The sequence below is a fragment of the Trachinotus anak genome, unplaced genomic scaffold (genome assembly GCF_046630095.1).
Source record: "Trachinotus anak isolate AG129_WGS33_773 ecotype Australia unplaced genomic scaffold, CSIRO_AGI_Tana_v1 ptg000014l, whole genome shotgun sequence".
Taxonomy (NCBI): Eukaryota; Metazoa; Chordata; class Actinopteri; order Carangiformes; family Carangidae; genus Trachinotus; species Trachinotus anak.
In genome coordinates, this window is record NW_027273865.1 from 17,618,203 (window position 1) to 17,636,906 (window position 18,704).

Consider the following 18,704-nt stretch of genomic DNA (forward strand, 5'->3'; position numbering starts at 1 on the left):
TGCGACGCCGAGAATGTCAACTACCGTAAAACCTGGAAGAAGAAGAACGAAGAAGAACGAAGAAGAAGAAGAAGAAGAAGAAGAAGAAGAAGAACGAAGCGTTTCCTTCCGTGTAAATTTTATGAATGACTCCAACTTCCCTGAGAGCCTCGCTAACTAGTGCCAACTGCTTCTCGGTGGAGTTTTTTATTTTATCTGACAGCCACTGCTACCGCCAAGTTATCGCTAATGGATTACACTGCAACTCAAAGTGGGTTCAGGCAGCGTAAGTTACGTACGTCACCTTATCGATCGCATCGGTTTTTACTGTCACCGGCTGCAGGCGCGCACTTTGTGTATGCTAGCTCTCTGGAGTGCACCGTGAACCAAACCGAGACATGATGCTAGCTCGCTGTCAGGCGCTGGTTGCAACTAACGTTTAACAACTTGTAAAAACGTGGACATCAAAATGTGAAATTTGATAACGTGGGAAACGGTGTTAGCGAAACAAATCGGACTTCGTAGCCGGTAGCTTGCCCACAGGCTATTAATAAGCATGAGCTAAGTTAACAGTGCTAACAAACTAGCTAATTTACGACGGCTGGATAACCGCGGTGCCTCGTACTAACCGGGGTCTTTACATCTAATCAGTGTCCCCCCGTATGTCGAGGTTTGTGTAGTGTGACTGTGGGAGGTTTTTTAAAGACAATTTAAGCCAAACTTTGGTGATTTATTACGAGACGTGTGCATGTTAGCTCCTGTTCCCAAGCTTCAGTCTGAGGTTTGCCAGAGGCACTGTCATTATTTAGTTCACCAGACATGTTATTTTGTACTCGTATCCATAAGCAGGGATGTTTGATGATTTTTAGGGGTAGTAATGCAGCTGAATCCCTATAATACATTTAATTTAACGTTACATCAGATCCCTGAAACAAGAATCTCTTAACAGACATCTGTGCACCACCAAAATGTAAACAAGTCCACTCCTCAGACGACTGAAGCACCCACCGGAATAAAGAAGTCACTAGACTCATGATGACAGATTGCATGTCAGGGTTTAAGTATCTTTTTAAAGATGTAAAGGTGTTTCTATGTGTGAACCTAGCATGCTGTAGCTTTTATGTCAGATCTCTCATACTTTCTTTGCATGATTCCTCAGGGATGACAGGCAGACTAGCTCCAAACAAACTGCCTGTGGCTCTGCAGGATGATGTAATCTGTCCTTGTGATAAGTGCGTGATAAAGGGATTTACTTCCTCAGGGAATGGACTTTCTCCTGCACAGAGCAGTGTGTGGCAGGTTGCACACAGAATTTGTTATTTGTGAACCAACTCTGTTGAAATAGATGTGTATTTTGAGATTGCATGATGCCGAAGTCGTTTTACATCACACTCACATTGTACTGTAAGAAAAGTAGGCCATGCCTGCAGTTTTGTGGTGCACAGTAGTTACTAACATTATACATCTCAATTCCAGGAAAGCACATTTAAAAGTGGTTAATGACTGTGTTATGTGAAAAAATAGCTACATCAAGACTTAAAACAGGACAAAAACAGAAACCCAAGGGTAATTTTGAAACAATGCAAAGTTGCCTGAACTTTCCACTCATGTTTGTCCATATCATGTCTGCTTTGCATGTAATGTTGGTTAGAAACTTAAAGGAAAATCTGACAAATATCAGCACATCCACAAGGCAACCAGTGTTAGACTGGTCTTATATGTCCATTAAGCTGAATAACACCTAAACAACTGAAAAGGGTGAGGGATGCATTTGATTTTTTTTTTTTATTATTATTTTCTCTAAGTGTGGCTGCATGTGCTTGCTTTAGTAATTCTGCCAATTTTATGTATCTGCCAAAAAAATTTAAAAGCAATTCAACATTTACAGATCTACTCCTTTGTTTGATGTATCTCTTTCTTCTCTTTCATATCATCCAGAGCCTAATATGCGTCTGAGGAACAGCTCCGCGGATGGTTCAGATGGCAGCCAGCTGTTTGAGGATACGAGTGGAGCTGGGTCTGCATCACAGTCAGGCTACAGGTGGGAGGCCTGGCAGATATTAAATGGCTGAGTCACAAGCAGTTGACACAAAAATGGCATTTTATAAAAGCAGCTCAGTTTAAAGCACGATTCCACACTCACTATTGATCCTGCTGTTGTAGAAAGTGAACATTTTCCTAAAGAATACACTATGAATAAATATTGTCCTATTGCATTTTGTGTTTTAACCCTATATTAAGTCAAGGAACCATCAGGCTACCTCTGTCGAACAGTCAAGTCATGCTCTCTTGAATGAAATTCTAACACTTTGAAAAAATATTGGCAACAAATATCCTAATTTCCTTTTGTTTCTTCAGCTACCACACTCTTTTGTGTCATCTCCTAACAATAGATTTGACGAAATGTTTGTGTTACTTTAGGTCATAAATCACCATGCTCTTTAAGCTGATGCATTTTCTTGTCATGCTGGCAGGAACCAGCAGGGCAGGCCTCAAGCAGCAGGTTTTCCTGGCCAGACCCTCCTGTCAGACCCCATGTCTAACTTGGCCATGGCCTATGGCAGTTCGTTGGCATCCCAGGGGAGGGAAATGGTGGACAAGAATGTAAGACTGACTCACAAATGTTTCCTTTCCACAACAAAAAAATAAAATAAAGGCCACATTAAGTATTGCCCATATTGAATGATTTCATATTTATATTAATATGCAAAGAATAATGTATGTGTGTATGGCTGTCTGCTTGCTCGTTTCAGCTGGACAGGTTCATCCCAATTTCTAAGCTTAAATACTACTTTGCTGTGGACACAATGTACGTGGGGAAGAAGCTGGGCCTTCTAGTTTTCCCTTACATGCACGAGGTAAGTCTGCTTAAATGTAAATTATTCTTTTAGGCCTGCCACTTTGCAGAGTTGATCATATGCATGTGAAAATAGGTGCCTCTAGTTCTGCCTGAAGCTTGTAGCTCTTGTAGTTCAGATTTCTAGAAAAAGTAAACCAGACTGTACAGTATACCAGATATACCTCTCTGCCTATGTCTTGAATATTTACACATACATAAGATATCTCAGTGGATCGTTGAGATGTTTTTTTAATGTGTGAGCTCAATATATTTTGAAAGTTATACTGTAGATAAAATATTCAGGACTTTTACCTGTGAAATACTACACACTTTCAGCCCCAAATGTAGGACTAAGGAGGTTTTGAGTGTCTAATCATATGTGTTGTAGAACTGGGAGGTGAGCTATCAGCAGGACACTCCTGTGGCTCCACGCTTTGATGTGAACGCTCCTGATCTTTACATTCCTACCATGGGCTTCATCACATATGTCCTGGTGGCTGGACTGGCCCTCGGCACACAAAACAGGTACATATACAGTATATCCATATATTTTTTTCAAAGTGATGCAGGTTTGGAAAAGACCCAAGAATGTAATGCTTTATGATCATTTGATCTGTTCTCTTTAGTTATCAACAGCTAGGTAGCAGATTGCCACCTCACCCTGATGACAGACAGATTACTACTAGAGGCTATGACAGAGTTCACTGTATATTTATCTATAGAAACTATACTATGTTGTGCACCTGTCAGGTTTTCCCCGGAGCTGCTGGGAGTTCAGGCCAGCTCAGCATTGGTGTGGTTAATAATGGAGGTCCTGGCAGTCCTGCTGTCGCTCTACCTTGTGACCGTAAACACCGACCTCACGACCATAGACCTGCTGGCCTTTTCTGGCTACAAATACGTTGGGTATGTACATCATCTGTTTCTGTGTTTGTGTTTACATTTTTGAATGCTCTTTGCATTTCTTCATGTCACTCGTTTTATTCTTTTCTGACAGCTAATTTTTCCTGTTGCTTTCTTTATTTTTGTTTTTAATTTTTTTTTTAGTTAAAAAAAACACTGAAGCTCTGTGGATGTTACACCTAACCTGAGACTGTGTCTCTAATCTTTCTTTAGGATGATTGTTGGTGTAGTAGCAGGCCTGTTGTTTGGGAAACCAGCATATTATCTGTCTCTACTGTGGTGCTGTGCTGCCATCTTTGTCTTCATGGTGAGTACAAGAGCTGTAAGTGTTGATCTAAATTAATAGATTCCTGCAGGATGGATTGGTCAGACATCACATGAGCACAATATTGCCTGAGGGTCATGTTGGTTGACATCAGTCCATTTTCACTCTATAGAAATACCGCAAAACATAATTTTACCTTCTGTTGTAAATGTGTATGGGATATGCATGTTTTTTTCATGACACACATACACAATTAACAGCTTTAGCAAACATAACACATCGAATCCAATGAGTAATGGCAGCTAGTAGTAGAAATAACACTAATTTGGTCTAAACCAGTAAGTTAGGTCCACAGAGGTCCCCTCAGGCTCAGTAGCAGCTGGTATCGGATCCCTGCTCTTTGCCTTAGGATATTAGATGCCTTGGCCAAATGGCCAAATTAGACATGCTGGGAGGAATGTTTCCGTCTTGAGAAATTGAACATTTTTCCTTCAATCTCTTTCTAGTACACAGCTCATCCTTTACCTCCACATACCACAGCTTCTGTTATACTGATGTCAGCTTTCAGCCTCTTATCTGCATCTAAAACTGACATGCGAACAGGTAGATAATAACTATCACTGCACCTGCACGTAGTTACCTATCATGTTGATCAGTTACTGATGTCAAGCTCACAAAAGACAGGAATACACACACAAGACATGCTGTAATTGTATACTTACTCTATACTTTGTTTCTCTGAGCCCCCCCTCATCCATTCTTCTAAATTTTGAGTTGCTTTTATTTGTTTTGTATTTTTGTTTGTTTGTTTTGTTTTGTTTTTTTTTACTCGAGTTACTCAAGCTGCTCCAGTTCTTCTTTTCCTTTGTGCATGTGTGTTGCTTGGTTGACATGTCAACTAAGAATATCTTCTCTCCTCAGATCCGCACTCTGCGTCTGAAGCTGTTATCTGAGGCGGCGGCGGAGGGGAGGCTGGTGCGAGGAGCCAGAAATCAGCTGAGGATGTACCTCACCATGTCTATAGCAGCAGCACAACCCATCTTCATGTACTGGCTCACCTACCACCTCATCAGATAAAACTCGGATCGCGCTCACAAACTTGGCTATCCAAATGCCATCCCACCCTTTAAAAGAAGGAAAAAAAAAAAAAAAAAATACTCAACAAACACATCAAAGAACCTGGACTTGGATGAAGCACAGTTGTCTGGATGTCCCATCACTTTCCAGACATAAAGACAGAACTACACATTCACAAGACTCAGTTCGTGTATGCATGGACCAAAACAACACATGCTACAAGCCGATGAAGAGAAGATGTGAGGCTTAAACGCCCTCTCTCTCTCACAGCACAGCCCTGTGTCAATAGTATTGCCTTTTTTTTTTCTTTTTGTCTTTTTCAATGTCATGTCTTTAAAAACTTGTAGCATGAGCAAGTGGCTTTAAGTCGGTTTTCTATACTGTGTAATTATTTGTTAATTATGTTTTTTAGGAATATTTAAGTATGTATGTTTGTGTATAGCAAAAGTATTATGGCTGGTCTGATATCTCACAAGTGATGTTTCTGAGCCGTCAGAAAGAAAAGCACACTAACCTCACACAAACCGTCCATTTAGAGAAGAGAGAGCTCAAATCCAGGTTTCTAAGTGGCTCTGCTTGGGTGTTCTGACTGGAATGACTTCTTATGTGCTCTGAGAAAGGTCCCACACGATTGTCATTGTTGGATCTTGAAACAAGGATCATCCCATTGGTCTGAGTGTGGGCGCAGTGTCACCTCCATTATATCTGTTTGATCTTTTTGTACGAGCTTTGCTGCCTGAAAACTCTTAAATAGAAATATCAAAAGCTACAGTGACATTAAGGCGTAGACCTCAACATGAGATGATTCTGATATCCTTTTAAAAACCGAGTAAATTATTTACTGCTTTTCATATTGAAAGTCAAATGGAATAAAGAAAGGGAAGTGAAGAGATGGTCTGTTCTGTGAAAATTGTTTTAGCCTCCTTGAGATACTTGAAATATTTTAATGTGCTTCGTGCTTTAATGTGCTTGTGAATCATCTATGAAACCTGCTGTCTACGCTTTTATTTATGTTGCCGATGTTTTCTCAAACCAGGGTAGGATTCAAATTCATTTAAAATAATTCAGGAAACTTTTCAAAATTCAGGATATGTTTTTCATTCTTCTGAAATGAAACTTATTATTGATGAATGGTAAAATGCTTATCTCGGTTAACTGATGTGCCAATAAAAAAAAAAATCCAAAACTTTTAGCAAGTGCTCATTTAAATAGGAATAGAGAAGTTCATCTCAATAAGAATGACTAATTCTATTCAAGTACACTTTTTATAATTAATCATGAATGGATCCAAGCCCTGACTGTCAAAGTGCAGAATCAAGCCACTGAAATGATATGATCCCTGATGAATAAAGTCTGACTGATGGAGAAGCTTCAGTGTGAGATGAGTTCTCTGTGCTCGTAATAGTTGTTCACAGATGTGATTTTTTCATGACAAAAACTATTTCAGCAAATAACCAGTTATTGAGGTGACATAATACTACAAACTGAATTGAACCTTTAGATCCTTCTTTTATGGGCTTTGTAAGACTGATTCCTTTCTCTTTTTTTTAACATTTTTTTTTCTTTTTTTGGATGTCAATATTAGACCTGCTGTTACCTACAGCACCTATTTTATAAAAGAAAATTTTCTTAGTAGACTGTCTACAAAGAAATTAAATATTTTGGGAGAAAAAACCCAGGCCCAGGTTATTATAAGACTATGTTTGCATGTGGTGGTCTGTGGTGTATCTTTTGATCCTGCACTTTACAGAAGAACATTTAACATGTTTTTAAAATTTCTTCAGTGGAGAATAAAGTTAAAGACAGACGTGATCATTTATTGTTTTTTTATCAAGTCACAAATGGCAGAACATTTTTTTTGATTTGTATACACATTTGATTTTATGTTTTGTTTTTTTTAAAGACACAAACATAAAATGTTTCCTAAAGATTTAAACTTGTATAACCTGAACATATAAAGAACTTAATACTAATAATATCGTGATATAAAGTGCCAAAAGCGTGCAGTTATCCTCAGAGAGGTGTAGCAGCGATGGAAAGCAGTGGCAGTGCCCAAACAACTGTTGACTTTACTGATGTTAAAGTCTTACTCCAATATCCCCACTTCCTCACATGATCTGGGTCGTTAATCCAGGTGAAGTATTCTGCCCATGTATGCGATGTGTCAGATTTTTGCATTTATTTATTTGTTTTCATGTGCATATTTTTATTCGTAACTCACTAAAGCTGAATGAGTAAATAGAAACACTGAGCCTAACTCCATGTAATAGTTGCGTCACTCTAGACTACACAGAAAGCTGGGAAAAACATAAACAAGGATTCAATATTTAACATGTGCAAGTGGCATCAACCATCAACAAGAGAAATAAAGAAAAAAAAAAAAAAAAAAACAAATACAGCTATATTGTATTACTACTAAATGACTCTACTGCTCGGCTACTTCTGTTAGGTCCCTACATCTGTTAATAATATTACTAAGATCAGAAGTTACATCTTACTTTATGACACTAAAATGTAGAAACAAAAAAAGCCCCAAAACTAACTGAAAGTGAGCTACTGTTTTTAAAGACGCTACTGTTACTTCAGCCTCTAGTGTCCTCTTTCTTCCAGAAGCCTCTGTTGTGATTTATAGCCTGACGAAGCCTGATCTGCATTGTCCTCTCGACTGGGTACCTCTGATACATGGGCAGTAATAAAAGACAATGACAGGTGAGGGATTCTGGCAAATGGAGTTCAGTGGCATCGGGCAAGACAGCGATTTTCATCTTGATGCTCTCCATACCCAGGAAGGGTACACGGTCACAGCCTGTGAGGAACACTGGAGACAAGAGCATTGAAGAGATCATGTTGAATGATCTGGTTGAGCTATATATGTGAGCATCTTAAATTAATTAAAGAAAATTCAGAGGATACCAATGTCACCTAGTCTGAAAGTGTCATAGTAGATAAAAAATAATAAGCACCATCTTGTATAATACTTACAAAGGAATTTCTTCTTTTCCTCTGCTGTCAGATTCTCAAACACCTCCCAGAAGGTAATGATGTTTGGATGCCCAGCATGGTATTCTCCTTCATAAACCGTGTTCTGTTTGAGAAAAAAGTAATTTAATCTTGTTTTGTGTGAGATATGCAGATGTATTTCAATGTCTTATTAAAACAATATTCTTGATATCTAATTATGAAACAAGTGTGTAGGGATAGGTCTCGGTGTCCAAGAGCGCTGGGGAGACTTTATTGCTTTGTCTTTATTACATTTCTGACCCTCCTCATGAATCAAATGTAGTCCAGCGGGTTTTCAGCACACCTGCTTGAACACATCCCAGTCGTAGTTTTCCTGGCCCACCATCACTGCTTGCAACTCCTCCGGCTGGAAGAAGTCCACCACGTTCATGTCACACACTTTGAAAAACCCTCTCTTGAACGCTTCAAACACACTCTCCACTGACTTGTTGAAGACGTAGTTGACAAAAGCAGCTACGTACTCTTTCCTGCAAATCGAGATAAACGAAAACACAACATCAAGTGCTGACACTGTCTAGAGAAGTTGTATAAAGTCTTTTTATTTTTATTTGTATTATTCTAAGAGGTTGGGTGTATACTCAAAAGTTTGCTATTTAGCTTTTTCTAGTTTTATACAACACTGTACTACCATATTCTAACTTAGATAGTGCAAAAGTAACTCTACTCTACAGTAAATCTTGTATGTAATATCCCACCAAGAGTAATGTGATAGTGTAGTTTCTAAGTGGTCACAAAGCAAACACCCACTTAAAACTTTCAACTGTTAGATGGCAGCAAAAACAAGATTTACTAGTACCCTGTGAGGATGGATATTTATTAGTCAGCCTTACACACTATCACATGATAAAAAGATGGGGGGAGGAACAGCATGGAAACCAATGAAAAACAATAATACTTTACTTGTTAATAAATTGTGAAGTAGACTCTAAATTTGTCTGTCCAGATTGTTACAGTAATTCTGAGTAAACCCACCTGTTTGAGCCTGTGACGAGTTTTCCAGCTTCGTTCAGATCAAGCTCAACTTCCTCACCACCCCACATCACCTGTATTTAAACAATAATTACATTTAGACTGGAATATTACAGTTAAAGTATGAAATAACCCAGTTTAACTGTGATCTAGTGAACCTACAGTGAAAGTAGTCTCCAGTCCTTTGACTACATCAGGAGTGTAGTCCTCCAACATGCACCGCCAAGACCTGAAGACACAGAACACACCGGGGAAGATGACTGACCTGCACGTTGCCTACGAAGCATTTCAAATCAAGACTATACAGTTATAGAGAAAGTACTGGTGTTAATCATTTGAGTTTGAGATAAAATATTTTATGTAGAAGAATATATTATATTTGTAAAGTCAAATAATTTCTTTCTCAGTTTTGCATTTTCAGAAGTATCTTACTCTCCCATTATGGGGTCAAACTCCTTCATGTCATCCATTGAGGGTTTGACCCTGACCAGCTTCTTGAAGAGAACCAGTGGGAAGGGCAGGTGGACAATGTTGTGGTTGTAAAGAGCCAGGCCACACAGAACGCCAAACAGGAAGTAACTCTTCTCTCCCACTTGTGGCTGGTTGGTGAATAAAGGTAAAGGTTTAAGGTTACAAACACCTTCTGGACCGACTTTGGCTAAAAAGATTGGAATGTGCAAAATCTTAATACGTGATTTCCTCTTAAATGATCTGGTCATACCCTGGGAGGGAACCAGGCCAGAGTCTTGCTCTCGTTGTACATGAACATTTCAGACTCGGGAGCCATGAGCTCATCAAACACATGGAGGAAGAAGTCCCTTTTGTTGACATTCATTATCTTTCTGTCATCCACAAACTGCACCTAGGGAGGATCGAATAATCATTTTTTAAACATTCCGCTCAACACAAACTGAGTTACTATCAGCTGCTGCTTCGACTTTGACCTTGTTTTTGTCTCTTGTGAGTTCCACAACTTTGTGGACATGCAATGCTAAATTGCTTTAGCAGTCTCTTCATTACCCTAGAGACAAAAGGCACCAAATTTAATTTCAGAACACTAAAGCCGGCAACGCTTTGATAGCATGTTTACCAAAAGCTCCCTCTTGAAGGCGCAGTGGTCGGCTGCACCAAGCTGTCTGAAGGTGTCCTCGACGAGGTGAGTTCGTCTCAGGGTTAGCTGGAAGACCGGGGCGGGGGGAGAGTCCCGGGGATCTACCAACGATTCATCAGGCCATGACAGAGCCAGTTCATGGACTAAATGCTGCGCTTTCTGTAATTACAAAACGCGTCTTTATCTCGTAACTGAGAGAAAGCAGTTTTAGTAGAATTACACAACACATGATATCTTTAAAATTAATGCTCAAAATTAGAGACAAGTGCAGCTGTATCACACGGTATCATTAATATAGACCTTCAGTAAAATGATCTAGTGTTTTGATACATACTGTACCTTCATTATGAATGCAGAGATGTTAAAGACCGCCACCTTTTGAACCAGATTGAACAGGAATGGGTAGCGGCAGAAGATGGCAGGTGTGTTCTCGTCATCCTTTGAGAAAATATTTGATAATTTATTAAGAAATGATTTCAGTAATAAGCAGTCCAACAGAAAATTAAAAGCTATTCAGGACAAATGGACAGGTTGTTCTTCTGAAACACTTCAACAATATATATACTGCACTATGAATGATTTTACCTCCACTTCAGAAAATTCCCACCAAAAAGTGACGTCCTGGACTGGCTGCACATTACCACTGATTTCCTCTACGTAAAACGTGCTCAGTGGGACTTTGTAGGACCTTCCAGCTTTGTTTGCCTGTAAACAAAAATATATTAACAGAAATGATACAGTTTTAATGTAATTAAAATTGTTGTAATTTAGTAATGTAAAAATGGAAATAAAGAGTTTTGTAGTGCCCATTTCTCCCCTATGTAGCGCTCCTTTGTCATGCCATTGATGGACAATGACATTCAGACATGCAGTTTTAGGAATCTATCACTTTCAGCTCTGGGAACTACATTTTAGCTTAGCATTTAATTAATAAAGATAAAAAGGAATAATAGGTAATGACACTTTGTTTAGTCTCAGTGTTAATTCAACTGAATATGTATCTCTTAAAAAATGACAGGCTGATCATCAAGGGTCAAATTTTGTGCTCATGAACTTGTCTCCCCAGATTAAATTATTTCATCTTTCATCCCAAATTCAGAGAGTACAATAGATCTGGCACTAAAGCCACTGATGACTGAAATAAAAACATAACACTGACTTTGTAAAGTAGTTTGAGGGCCTCCAGCAGGTATTTGACTCCTGGGTTGTGAGTTGCCAAAAGGCCATTTCTTAGCATGAAGGCCAGGGCCTTTTTGAAGACCATGATGTGCTTCATCAGCATGGAGGGCGTCAGGGAGGACCACCCGTCTCCTAGTGAACAAAAAAAAACACTCATTTACTCGGTGAATAGCTCACTTTTTTCAAAGTCATTAAAAAAGAGAGAGTATTATTTATTGTGTATACGTTTATATTGTACATTTCCAAATGTGGCTTGAGAAGTATCCACGAAAATTATTTAAATAAAGTGAGAAATTCAAAAATATTTTGGACAAACTTAGTGATTTCAGAGCCTTCTCGTTCAGATTTCCAATAACGACTGCCAGACTCAACGCCACGTTCATGACATTGGATTCTTCTTGGAGAAGGGGGCACGTCAGCAGAATCAGCAGGATATCCGGAGATTTTAGGGTTTTCATCGAAATAAGAAGCAAGTCAATCAGGAGTTTTAAGTTAACCTGTGTGAAATATATGTTTATGTTAGATATATGAAATAATATGGCAATGTTTACACAGTGCGCATTTGTTTGCAAATGAATAGATCAGTGGCTACTGTGCAACATATTCTTGCCCAGAAGAGCCTCGTAGCAACAGGGGTTACAATGTTTACTCGTTCAGTCAATCAGCAAAAGACAAAGAAAATGATCTGAACGTGTAAAAATCATTTTTAGGATTTCTTAACTGATTGTTTGATCCATGGTATTGCCAGCAGCTGGTCAAAAGCTTCGCTAGCTGCCTCGAGGTCCACGGTTAGGGCACCTGCTTCTAATGAAGACCCACTGATAACAAAAGCAAAGTGACAATGCCAGTCTTTTAATTCTAAATCCTACTTTCCTCACCTAAACATTAGAACTGATTTTGCTGCTAAAACATGACAGAAAGCAGCAGCCAATACAAGAAGAACTTACTTGGCTTTTGTGAAACTTGCAACAAGACTTGAACTTGTCAGAAACATCGAGGATATTTCTCTGTTGCACAAAGAGAGAAAAGCATTGGGAGAGCTCAAAGATTACAGCTACTGAATATAAGATTAATATTTTAAATGTGAAAATACATAATTACGAAAAATTACCTCCTCGCCTCCGCATTGCCATGTCTCATTGAAAGCCAACTTTGCAGTTTTGTTTTATCAAGCCGCCCAGCTATCTGCCCTCGATCCACATTCTTGAAAGAAAGAAATCAGATTGAACTTTTAAAGCAGCGATCTTAACAAGCATGATGAAATAGACTTTTATATGAACAGGGACATTTAAAAAACAGGTGAATATCAGTTTACACATACTACATGTAAAAGAAAATCAGATCAGTAAAAACAGCCAGTCTTTAAATAATTTCACACGTTACCTGTGCAGGTGAGGAATAAGTGAAGTTTGTATTCCACCCAGCTGATATTTTCAGGTCTGCTCAAACAAATAAAAAACAACAAAAACTAATTTAGAAATAAATATACTAGTCTTGCAGTACCTTATATAATGTGAGAGACTTTCTGAAAAGGAGTTGTTTTTCAAATCAAGATCCTTCAATATTCATTTAAATAAAATTATTTACTGCCAACTATTTGGGCTGTTACCACAACGGGGGAAACACCCCTCTTCATTACTTAGTGCATCTCCTGGGGTAATTTGAAGTTTAATGAAGGGAAATGTGAGCAAGATCAAAGAGAGATCCACCAATATGGCTCATTAAAAATCTACCAAATACCACACCAACCATACATATAATACACACCACTGGGTATGGCTGCTGCATCGTCGTTCCATGGAAGTTGAACCAGAGCGGGAGTCAAGCTGTCCTCTGTTTGTCCAGTCCCAATTTGACCTTTGACCCCATTGCCAAAAGCCCACAGTTGGCCAGAGGAGCCCAAAACCAGAGTGTGACACCTGAGAAACAATTAGGACTTTGCTAAGAATCCTGATTTGACATATTCTACAAAGTAACGGTATAGTACTAGTTCTACTATTTCTTTCTCTAGTTAAAGCTTCTCCAGCTGACTGCAAAAATGATCTTATAATTATTCCAATATTAAATAAAAAGCCATTTCAGTGTGCAGATAAGCACACTCCTCATTTTTACCGGCCACATGCAATCTGTGCGGCGGGTCCGTCCAGACCATCGACCAGTCTGGGTCTCACTTCATTAGCAGTGGTGTTGTGTCCAAGCTGACCATGTCTTCCCTCTCCAAAAGTGAAAACCTCACCAACCTAGAAATCACAGCAACAAATAACATCACAAGGGGAAATGCCTCAGACTCATTTTCATTACAATTTGATAATTAAACACTGGTTGAAGATTTTGTCACATTCTGTAAACCAACATGTTTGGTTGAGGATTGGAGAATTGTGTACCTTTGTCAACACAGCAGTGTGCGCCTGTCCACAGCTTATGAAGGAGACACCCAGAGGACTGAGGGCAGGTACCATACAGATGTTAAACCTGCCTGTTAGTGAAAGAAATGGAAATAAATGGACAACAAGCTCAAATTGACAATAACTAGAGTGACTTTTTGATACTTAATTAAAAGGAATGCATAATCAGGAGGTTAATATCCCTGGTTTATGTATCATTAAATTTGAGTCTCAGAGCTAAGAATCAGTTATGTATCACTTCATGCTTTTTGTTTTATTGTATTGTTTTGGGTTTTTTTTTCATTAAATGCAATGTTGTGTTTTTCTTGAGATACAAAACTAGCATGAACATTTGTAAATTTTGCTATGTACTTGTAGAAATCAGAAGTCAGAACATGAACTTATAGCTTAGAAATCTTTTTTTTTCTCAAAATGTAGCTTTTTTTACTTGAATATAACAGTAATGAGCAATGAAAGGCACAAAGTGGGATTAGTCTTGTTTAACATAACAATGGGTTGTATTGTAATAATTATTTTATTTAGCTTAGCTGTTTTACATGTTAAATGAAAAGCCTCAAAAGCACAAAATGCTCATTGCCTGTAGGTGACTCAAGTGTATATACTGACATGAACAGAACTGGTCTAAAAGTGACCAGTGAGCTCCACCTTTATGGACAATCTGCTAAATGTGAACAAGTGAGCGTGACTGAGTTAAGGCAAATTATTTGTACCCTTCTCATCCACCCTGTTGAGTCCCAGCTGGCCAGATTTATTGGCCCCACAGCAGTAGACCAGGCCTGAGAGTGTGAGGAACAGAGTGTGGGTCGCTCCGGCTGCAATCTGGGTCACTGCTACACCGGACAGAGCACACACCAGGACAGGTGTGAGCTGCTGTGGCACATTCTTCCCCAGACCCAGCTGACCGTGACTGTTCAACCCCCATGAGAAGACATCTCCTCCTGCAAAGTGGAAAAGAGTGCAGAAAAAATGTACATTACAAAACTGTAACATCCCCAGCAGTGGTAAAAACCCAGAAAGATGTTCCCACACTGCTGACTTGAATGTACCAGCAAACTCAGGGTTATTCTTCATCTTGAGCTAATTCAACTAGCCTTACTTTTATGATCACTTGATTATGAATGGACCAAAATAGTCAAATGATGCATGCACATCTTACAGTATCTCAACCCGAGATTGTGGATTACAACCCTAGTATCTAGGGATCAAAAAGCTGAACTGTGGTTTGTTGAGACTGACAGTGTTAAAGCATTAGCTTGTATTTTATTATGTCTGCAGGGAATTGGAATAAATAAAATACAAACAAATCATTATAACATTAGATATATTTAAATTTTACAAGCTGTGAAAGTGGAGTTGGCACTGCTACATGACGCAAGACATCATCATTGTGTTCAGCATCTTACCTTTGGTCAGTGCCAGAGAGTGGGAGTTTCCACAGGCAACTTGAACCACTTGTACTGCCAGTGGCATGGGCACACGACTGCAAGTTGATGAGACAGTTTAAAAAAACAAAAAAAAAAGCTTTGCACTTAAACCCACCATCCACTAACTAAGTGGTAAGTATGTATATTTATGTATTCCAGAGACCCAGATCTTGCCTTGGTCTGAGACCGTTGTGCAATGGATTCATCCCCAGTTGTCCATCCTCTGCAGCCCCCCAGGAGAATATGTCCCCAGATGCACACACGGCCAGACAATGGTCCTGACCACAAGCCATCATCACCACATCCCCCAACCCCTCCACACGACCTTACACATGATGACAGACAGAGATTCACACATAAACACACACTAGACATTAATATACAGGACTGTCTCAGAAAATTAGAATATTGTGATAAAGTTCTTTATTTTCTGTAATGCAATTAAAAAAACAAAAATGTCATACATTCTGGATTCATTACAAATCAACTGAAATATTGCAGGCCTTTTATTATTCTAATATTGCTGATTATGGCATACAGCTTAAGAAAACTCAAATATCCTATCTCAAAATATTAGAATATCATGAAAAAGTATACTAGTAGGGTATTCAACTAATCACTTGAATCGTCTAATTAACTCGGAACACCTGCAAGGGTTTCCTGAGCCTTGAAAAACACTCAGCTTGGTTCAGTAAACTAAATCACAAGTATGGGGAAGACTGCTGATCTGACTGCTGTCCAGAGGACCATCATTGACACCCTCCATCAGGAGGGTAAGACACAAAAAGAAATTTCTCAAAGAGCAAGCTGTTCACAGAGTGCAGTTTCAAAGCACATCCACAAAAAGTCTGTTGGAAGGGGGAAATGTGGCAGGAAACGCTGCACAACCAAGAGAGATGACCGCAGCCTTAACAGCATTGTGAAGAAGAGTCGCTTCCAGAATTTGGGGGAGCTTCAAAGACAGTGGACTGAAGCTGGAGTCCAGGTATCAAAAGCCACTGTTCACAGACGTGTCCGGGAAATGGGCTACAATAGCCGTATTCCCATGGTCAAGCCACTTCTGAACTCAAGACAACGGAAGAAGCGTCTGACTTGGGCTATGGAAAAGAAGCACTGGACAGTTGCAGAGTGGTCCAAAGTCCTCTTTTCAGACGAAAGCAAGTTTTGTATGTCATTTGGAAGTCAAGGCGCTAGAGTCTGGAGAAAGGCTGGAGAGGAGCAAAATCCAAGTTGCTTGAAATCCAGTGTGAAGTTCCCACAGTCAGCGATGGTTTGGGGAGCCATGTCAGCTGCTGGTGTTGGTCCACTGTGTTTCATCAAGTCCAGAGTAAATGCAGCTGTGTACCAAGAGATTTTAGAGCACTACATGCTTCCGTCTGCTGAAAAGCTCTATGGAGATGATGATTTCATTTTCCAGCATGATCTGGCACCTGCCCACAGTGCCAAAACCACCAGTAGATGGTGTACTGACCATGGCATTACTGTCCTCGATTGGCCTGCCAATTCCCCTGACCTGAACCCCATAGAGAATTTGTGGGGTATTGTGAAGAAGGAGCAGAAAGACACCAGACCCAACAATGCAAATGAGCTAAAGGCCGCTATTGAAGCATCCTGGGCATCCCTAACACCTCAGCAATGCCACAGGCTGATTGCCTCCATGCCACGCCGCATTGATGCAGTAATCCGTGCAAAAGGATTCCCAACCAAGTACTGAGTGCATTAATGGACATTTTCAAATGTTTGATTTTGTTTTGCTGTTATAAATCTTTTTTTTTTTACTTGGTCTGAGGAAATATTCTAATTTTTTGAGATAGGATATTTGAGTTTTCTTAAGCTGTATGCCATAATCAGCAATATTAGAATAATAAAAGGCTTGCAATATTTCAGTTGATTTGTAATGAATCCAGAATGTATGACATTTTTGTTTTTTTAATTGCATTACAGAAAATAAAGAACTTTATCACAATATTCTAATTTTCTGAGACAGTCCTGTAAGTACTTAAATCCAATACTCTACTAACCTGCATAACTATTAATGTCATGAAAGTAACCTATCTGATAGATAAATACAGGAACACAGAAACCTAAGCAAGGCATAAAAACCTGTTGCCTGTGTTCATTGCTTATTTATTATTTATTTATCAGAGAGATCTGAGGTACTTGGTATCTGAGTATTTTCATTTCATCATTCATTTCATGTGCTACTTTAAATTTCTGCTCCAATTAACTAATTTGACGGCTATAGTTCCTTGTTAATTTAATATTAAGATGTCAAATGAAGCATTGTTGTAGATTGAATTAACCAGTGCCGGTATTTTAAGAGTTCAAATCTACCACGACTATTACTATGACTGTGTTCGCTGTATTCACCACAATTAAAATGTCGTTAATATTTTTGCCGTTCAACCAAGGTATTCAAAAGCAGTGAACGCAACACTGTGCTGAATGTCCAACTTTCTCACAGGCGCTTGAACTAAAAGTTCAGCCCTAACTTTCGTATCCTGGGCTGACAGGGGGGAAACGAAACCGAAACCTCGCGCAGTTAATTAACCTGCGCGAGGTTTGTGGCGATGACTCGGTGGCGTCATGAGCTCTGGCTCCGGTGTCAGCCAAAGTAAACACATGTGAAAGAGTTTCCTAGAATAAAACTTTGTTGACAAGGCGATGAAAAGAAACAAAGAACCACATAACCCCGCAGTTACATTTCAACAGCCAGTGGAAAAAATAAAAGTGCGTAAAAAAAGCACGTAAAGTTATGTTGATATTAATGTTAGAGCCTTTAGGCTACTGTACTGACAGAAAGACGACAGGCTGATCCCATTAAGAATGTCACATACCTGTAAATATTTTTCTTTTCATGTCCATTATTCTGCAGCCTTTCTGGAAAATAAACAACCATTACGACTTACCAGGTGTCCGTCCATCTTTAGGTTTCTTTCGTCCAAGTTGTCCCTGTGAGTTGTGTCCACATGAGAGAACGCCTCCATCTCTGGTGAGGAATAAAGTGTGCTGTTCCCCGCAGCAGATGTTGGTTATAACCCCGGGGACGGTCCAGGACACCGGACTGAGGGCTGTCTGTGGACCGAACTGTCCACTGGAGCTGTCCCCCCAGCAGTACAGCTGCACCATGTCTCCACCTGGACCGAAGTGATGCGTGTACAGTATTTCAGCCTCTGTGGTGGCAATTTAGCCCACTTGACGCTGCTTTCAAGTGCTGTCGGAAAAGTCGCCGTCAAAATAAGCACTTGAGCCACCCATTCTGCTTGTGTCATTATATAGCGCCTTTGTAAGAATTAAAATGTCAAACATGATATTTATATATTTATTGATATTTTATATTGATATTTATATTTATTGGGTTCAGTTTATTTACTTTTGACCAAAAGCAAGCACAACCAGCAATGGCTATGGACAGAAGACGCCGAATTTACGAGCTTGCAAGGAAACAGTGAAGGCAGCGTGAGAGCTGAGTGGACCAAATGCTTGTCAGTTTCCATTGGTTTGTTATCTGTAATATCTGCAAGAGTAGACA

The 18,704-nt window shown here is 39.4% G+C and overlaps 2 protein-coding genes across 6 annotated transcripts; one reads left to right on the plus strand and one right to left on the minus strand.

Annotated features, from left to right (window-relative positions):
* Positions 1 to 56: 56 nt before the first annotated feature.
* yif1b (Yip1 interacting factor homolog B (S. cerevisiae)) lies at positions 57 to 6,431 on the plus strand. Of its 5 annotated transcripts, none has more exons than XM_071495908.1 (8): positions 57 to 274; positions 1,918 to 2,020; positions 2,454 to 2,583; positions 2,733 to 2,837; positions 3,207 to 3,343; positions 3,569 to 3,724; positions 3,935 to 4,028; positions 4,908 to 6,431. In XM_071495908.1, the coding sequence occupies exons 1-8, from the start codon at positions 229 to 231 to the stop codon at positions 5,061 to 5,063; spliced, it is 927 nt and encodes a 308-aa protein (XP_071352009.1). In that variant the 5' UTR covers positions 57 to 228; the 3' UTR covers positions 5,064 to 6,431. The 5 variants fall into 5 exon arrangements, with proteins under 5 accessions (XP_071352009.1, XP_071352011.1, XP_071352010.1 ...); XM_071495910.1 differs by having other exon boundaries at positions 57 to 250; XM_071495909.1 differs by having other exon boundaries at positions 58 to 265.
* A 428-nt stretch (positions 6,432 to 6,859) lies between these two features.
* On the minus strand, positions 6,860 to 18,358 carry LOC139631602 (probable E3 ubiquitin-protein ligase HERC6). Its single transcript, XM_071495904.1, has 23 exons — positions 18,082 to 18,358; positions 15,347 to 15,497; positions 15,152 to 15,228; positions 14,459 to 14,686; positions 13,728 to 13,819; positions 13,456 to 13,583; positions 13,111 to 13,262; positions 12,727 to 12,782; positions 12,455 to 12,546; positions 12,291 to 12,350; positions 12,065 to 12,161; positions 11,660 to 11,840; positions 11,324 to 11,475; positions 10,750 to 10,869; positions 10,504 to 10,602; positions 10,144 to 10,323; positions 9,775 to 9,915; positions 9,486 to 9,652; positions 9,216 to 9,282; positions 9,057 to 9,127; positions 8,368 to 8,551; positions 8,046 to 8,148; positions 6,860 to 7,881 (listed from the first exon to the last, which is right to left on the minus strand). Exons 1-23 carry the CDS (start codon positions 18,299 to 18,301, stop codon positions 7,646 to 7,648), a joined length of 3,054 nt encoding a protein of 1,017 aa, XP_071352005.1. The 5' UTR covers positions 18,302 to 18,358; the 3' UTR covers positions 6,860 to 7,645.
* Between the last annotated feature and the right edge of the window lie 346 nt (positions 18,359 to 18,704).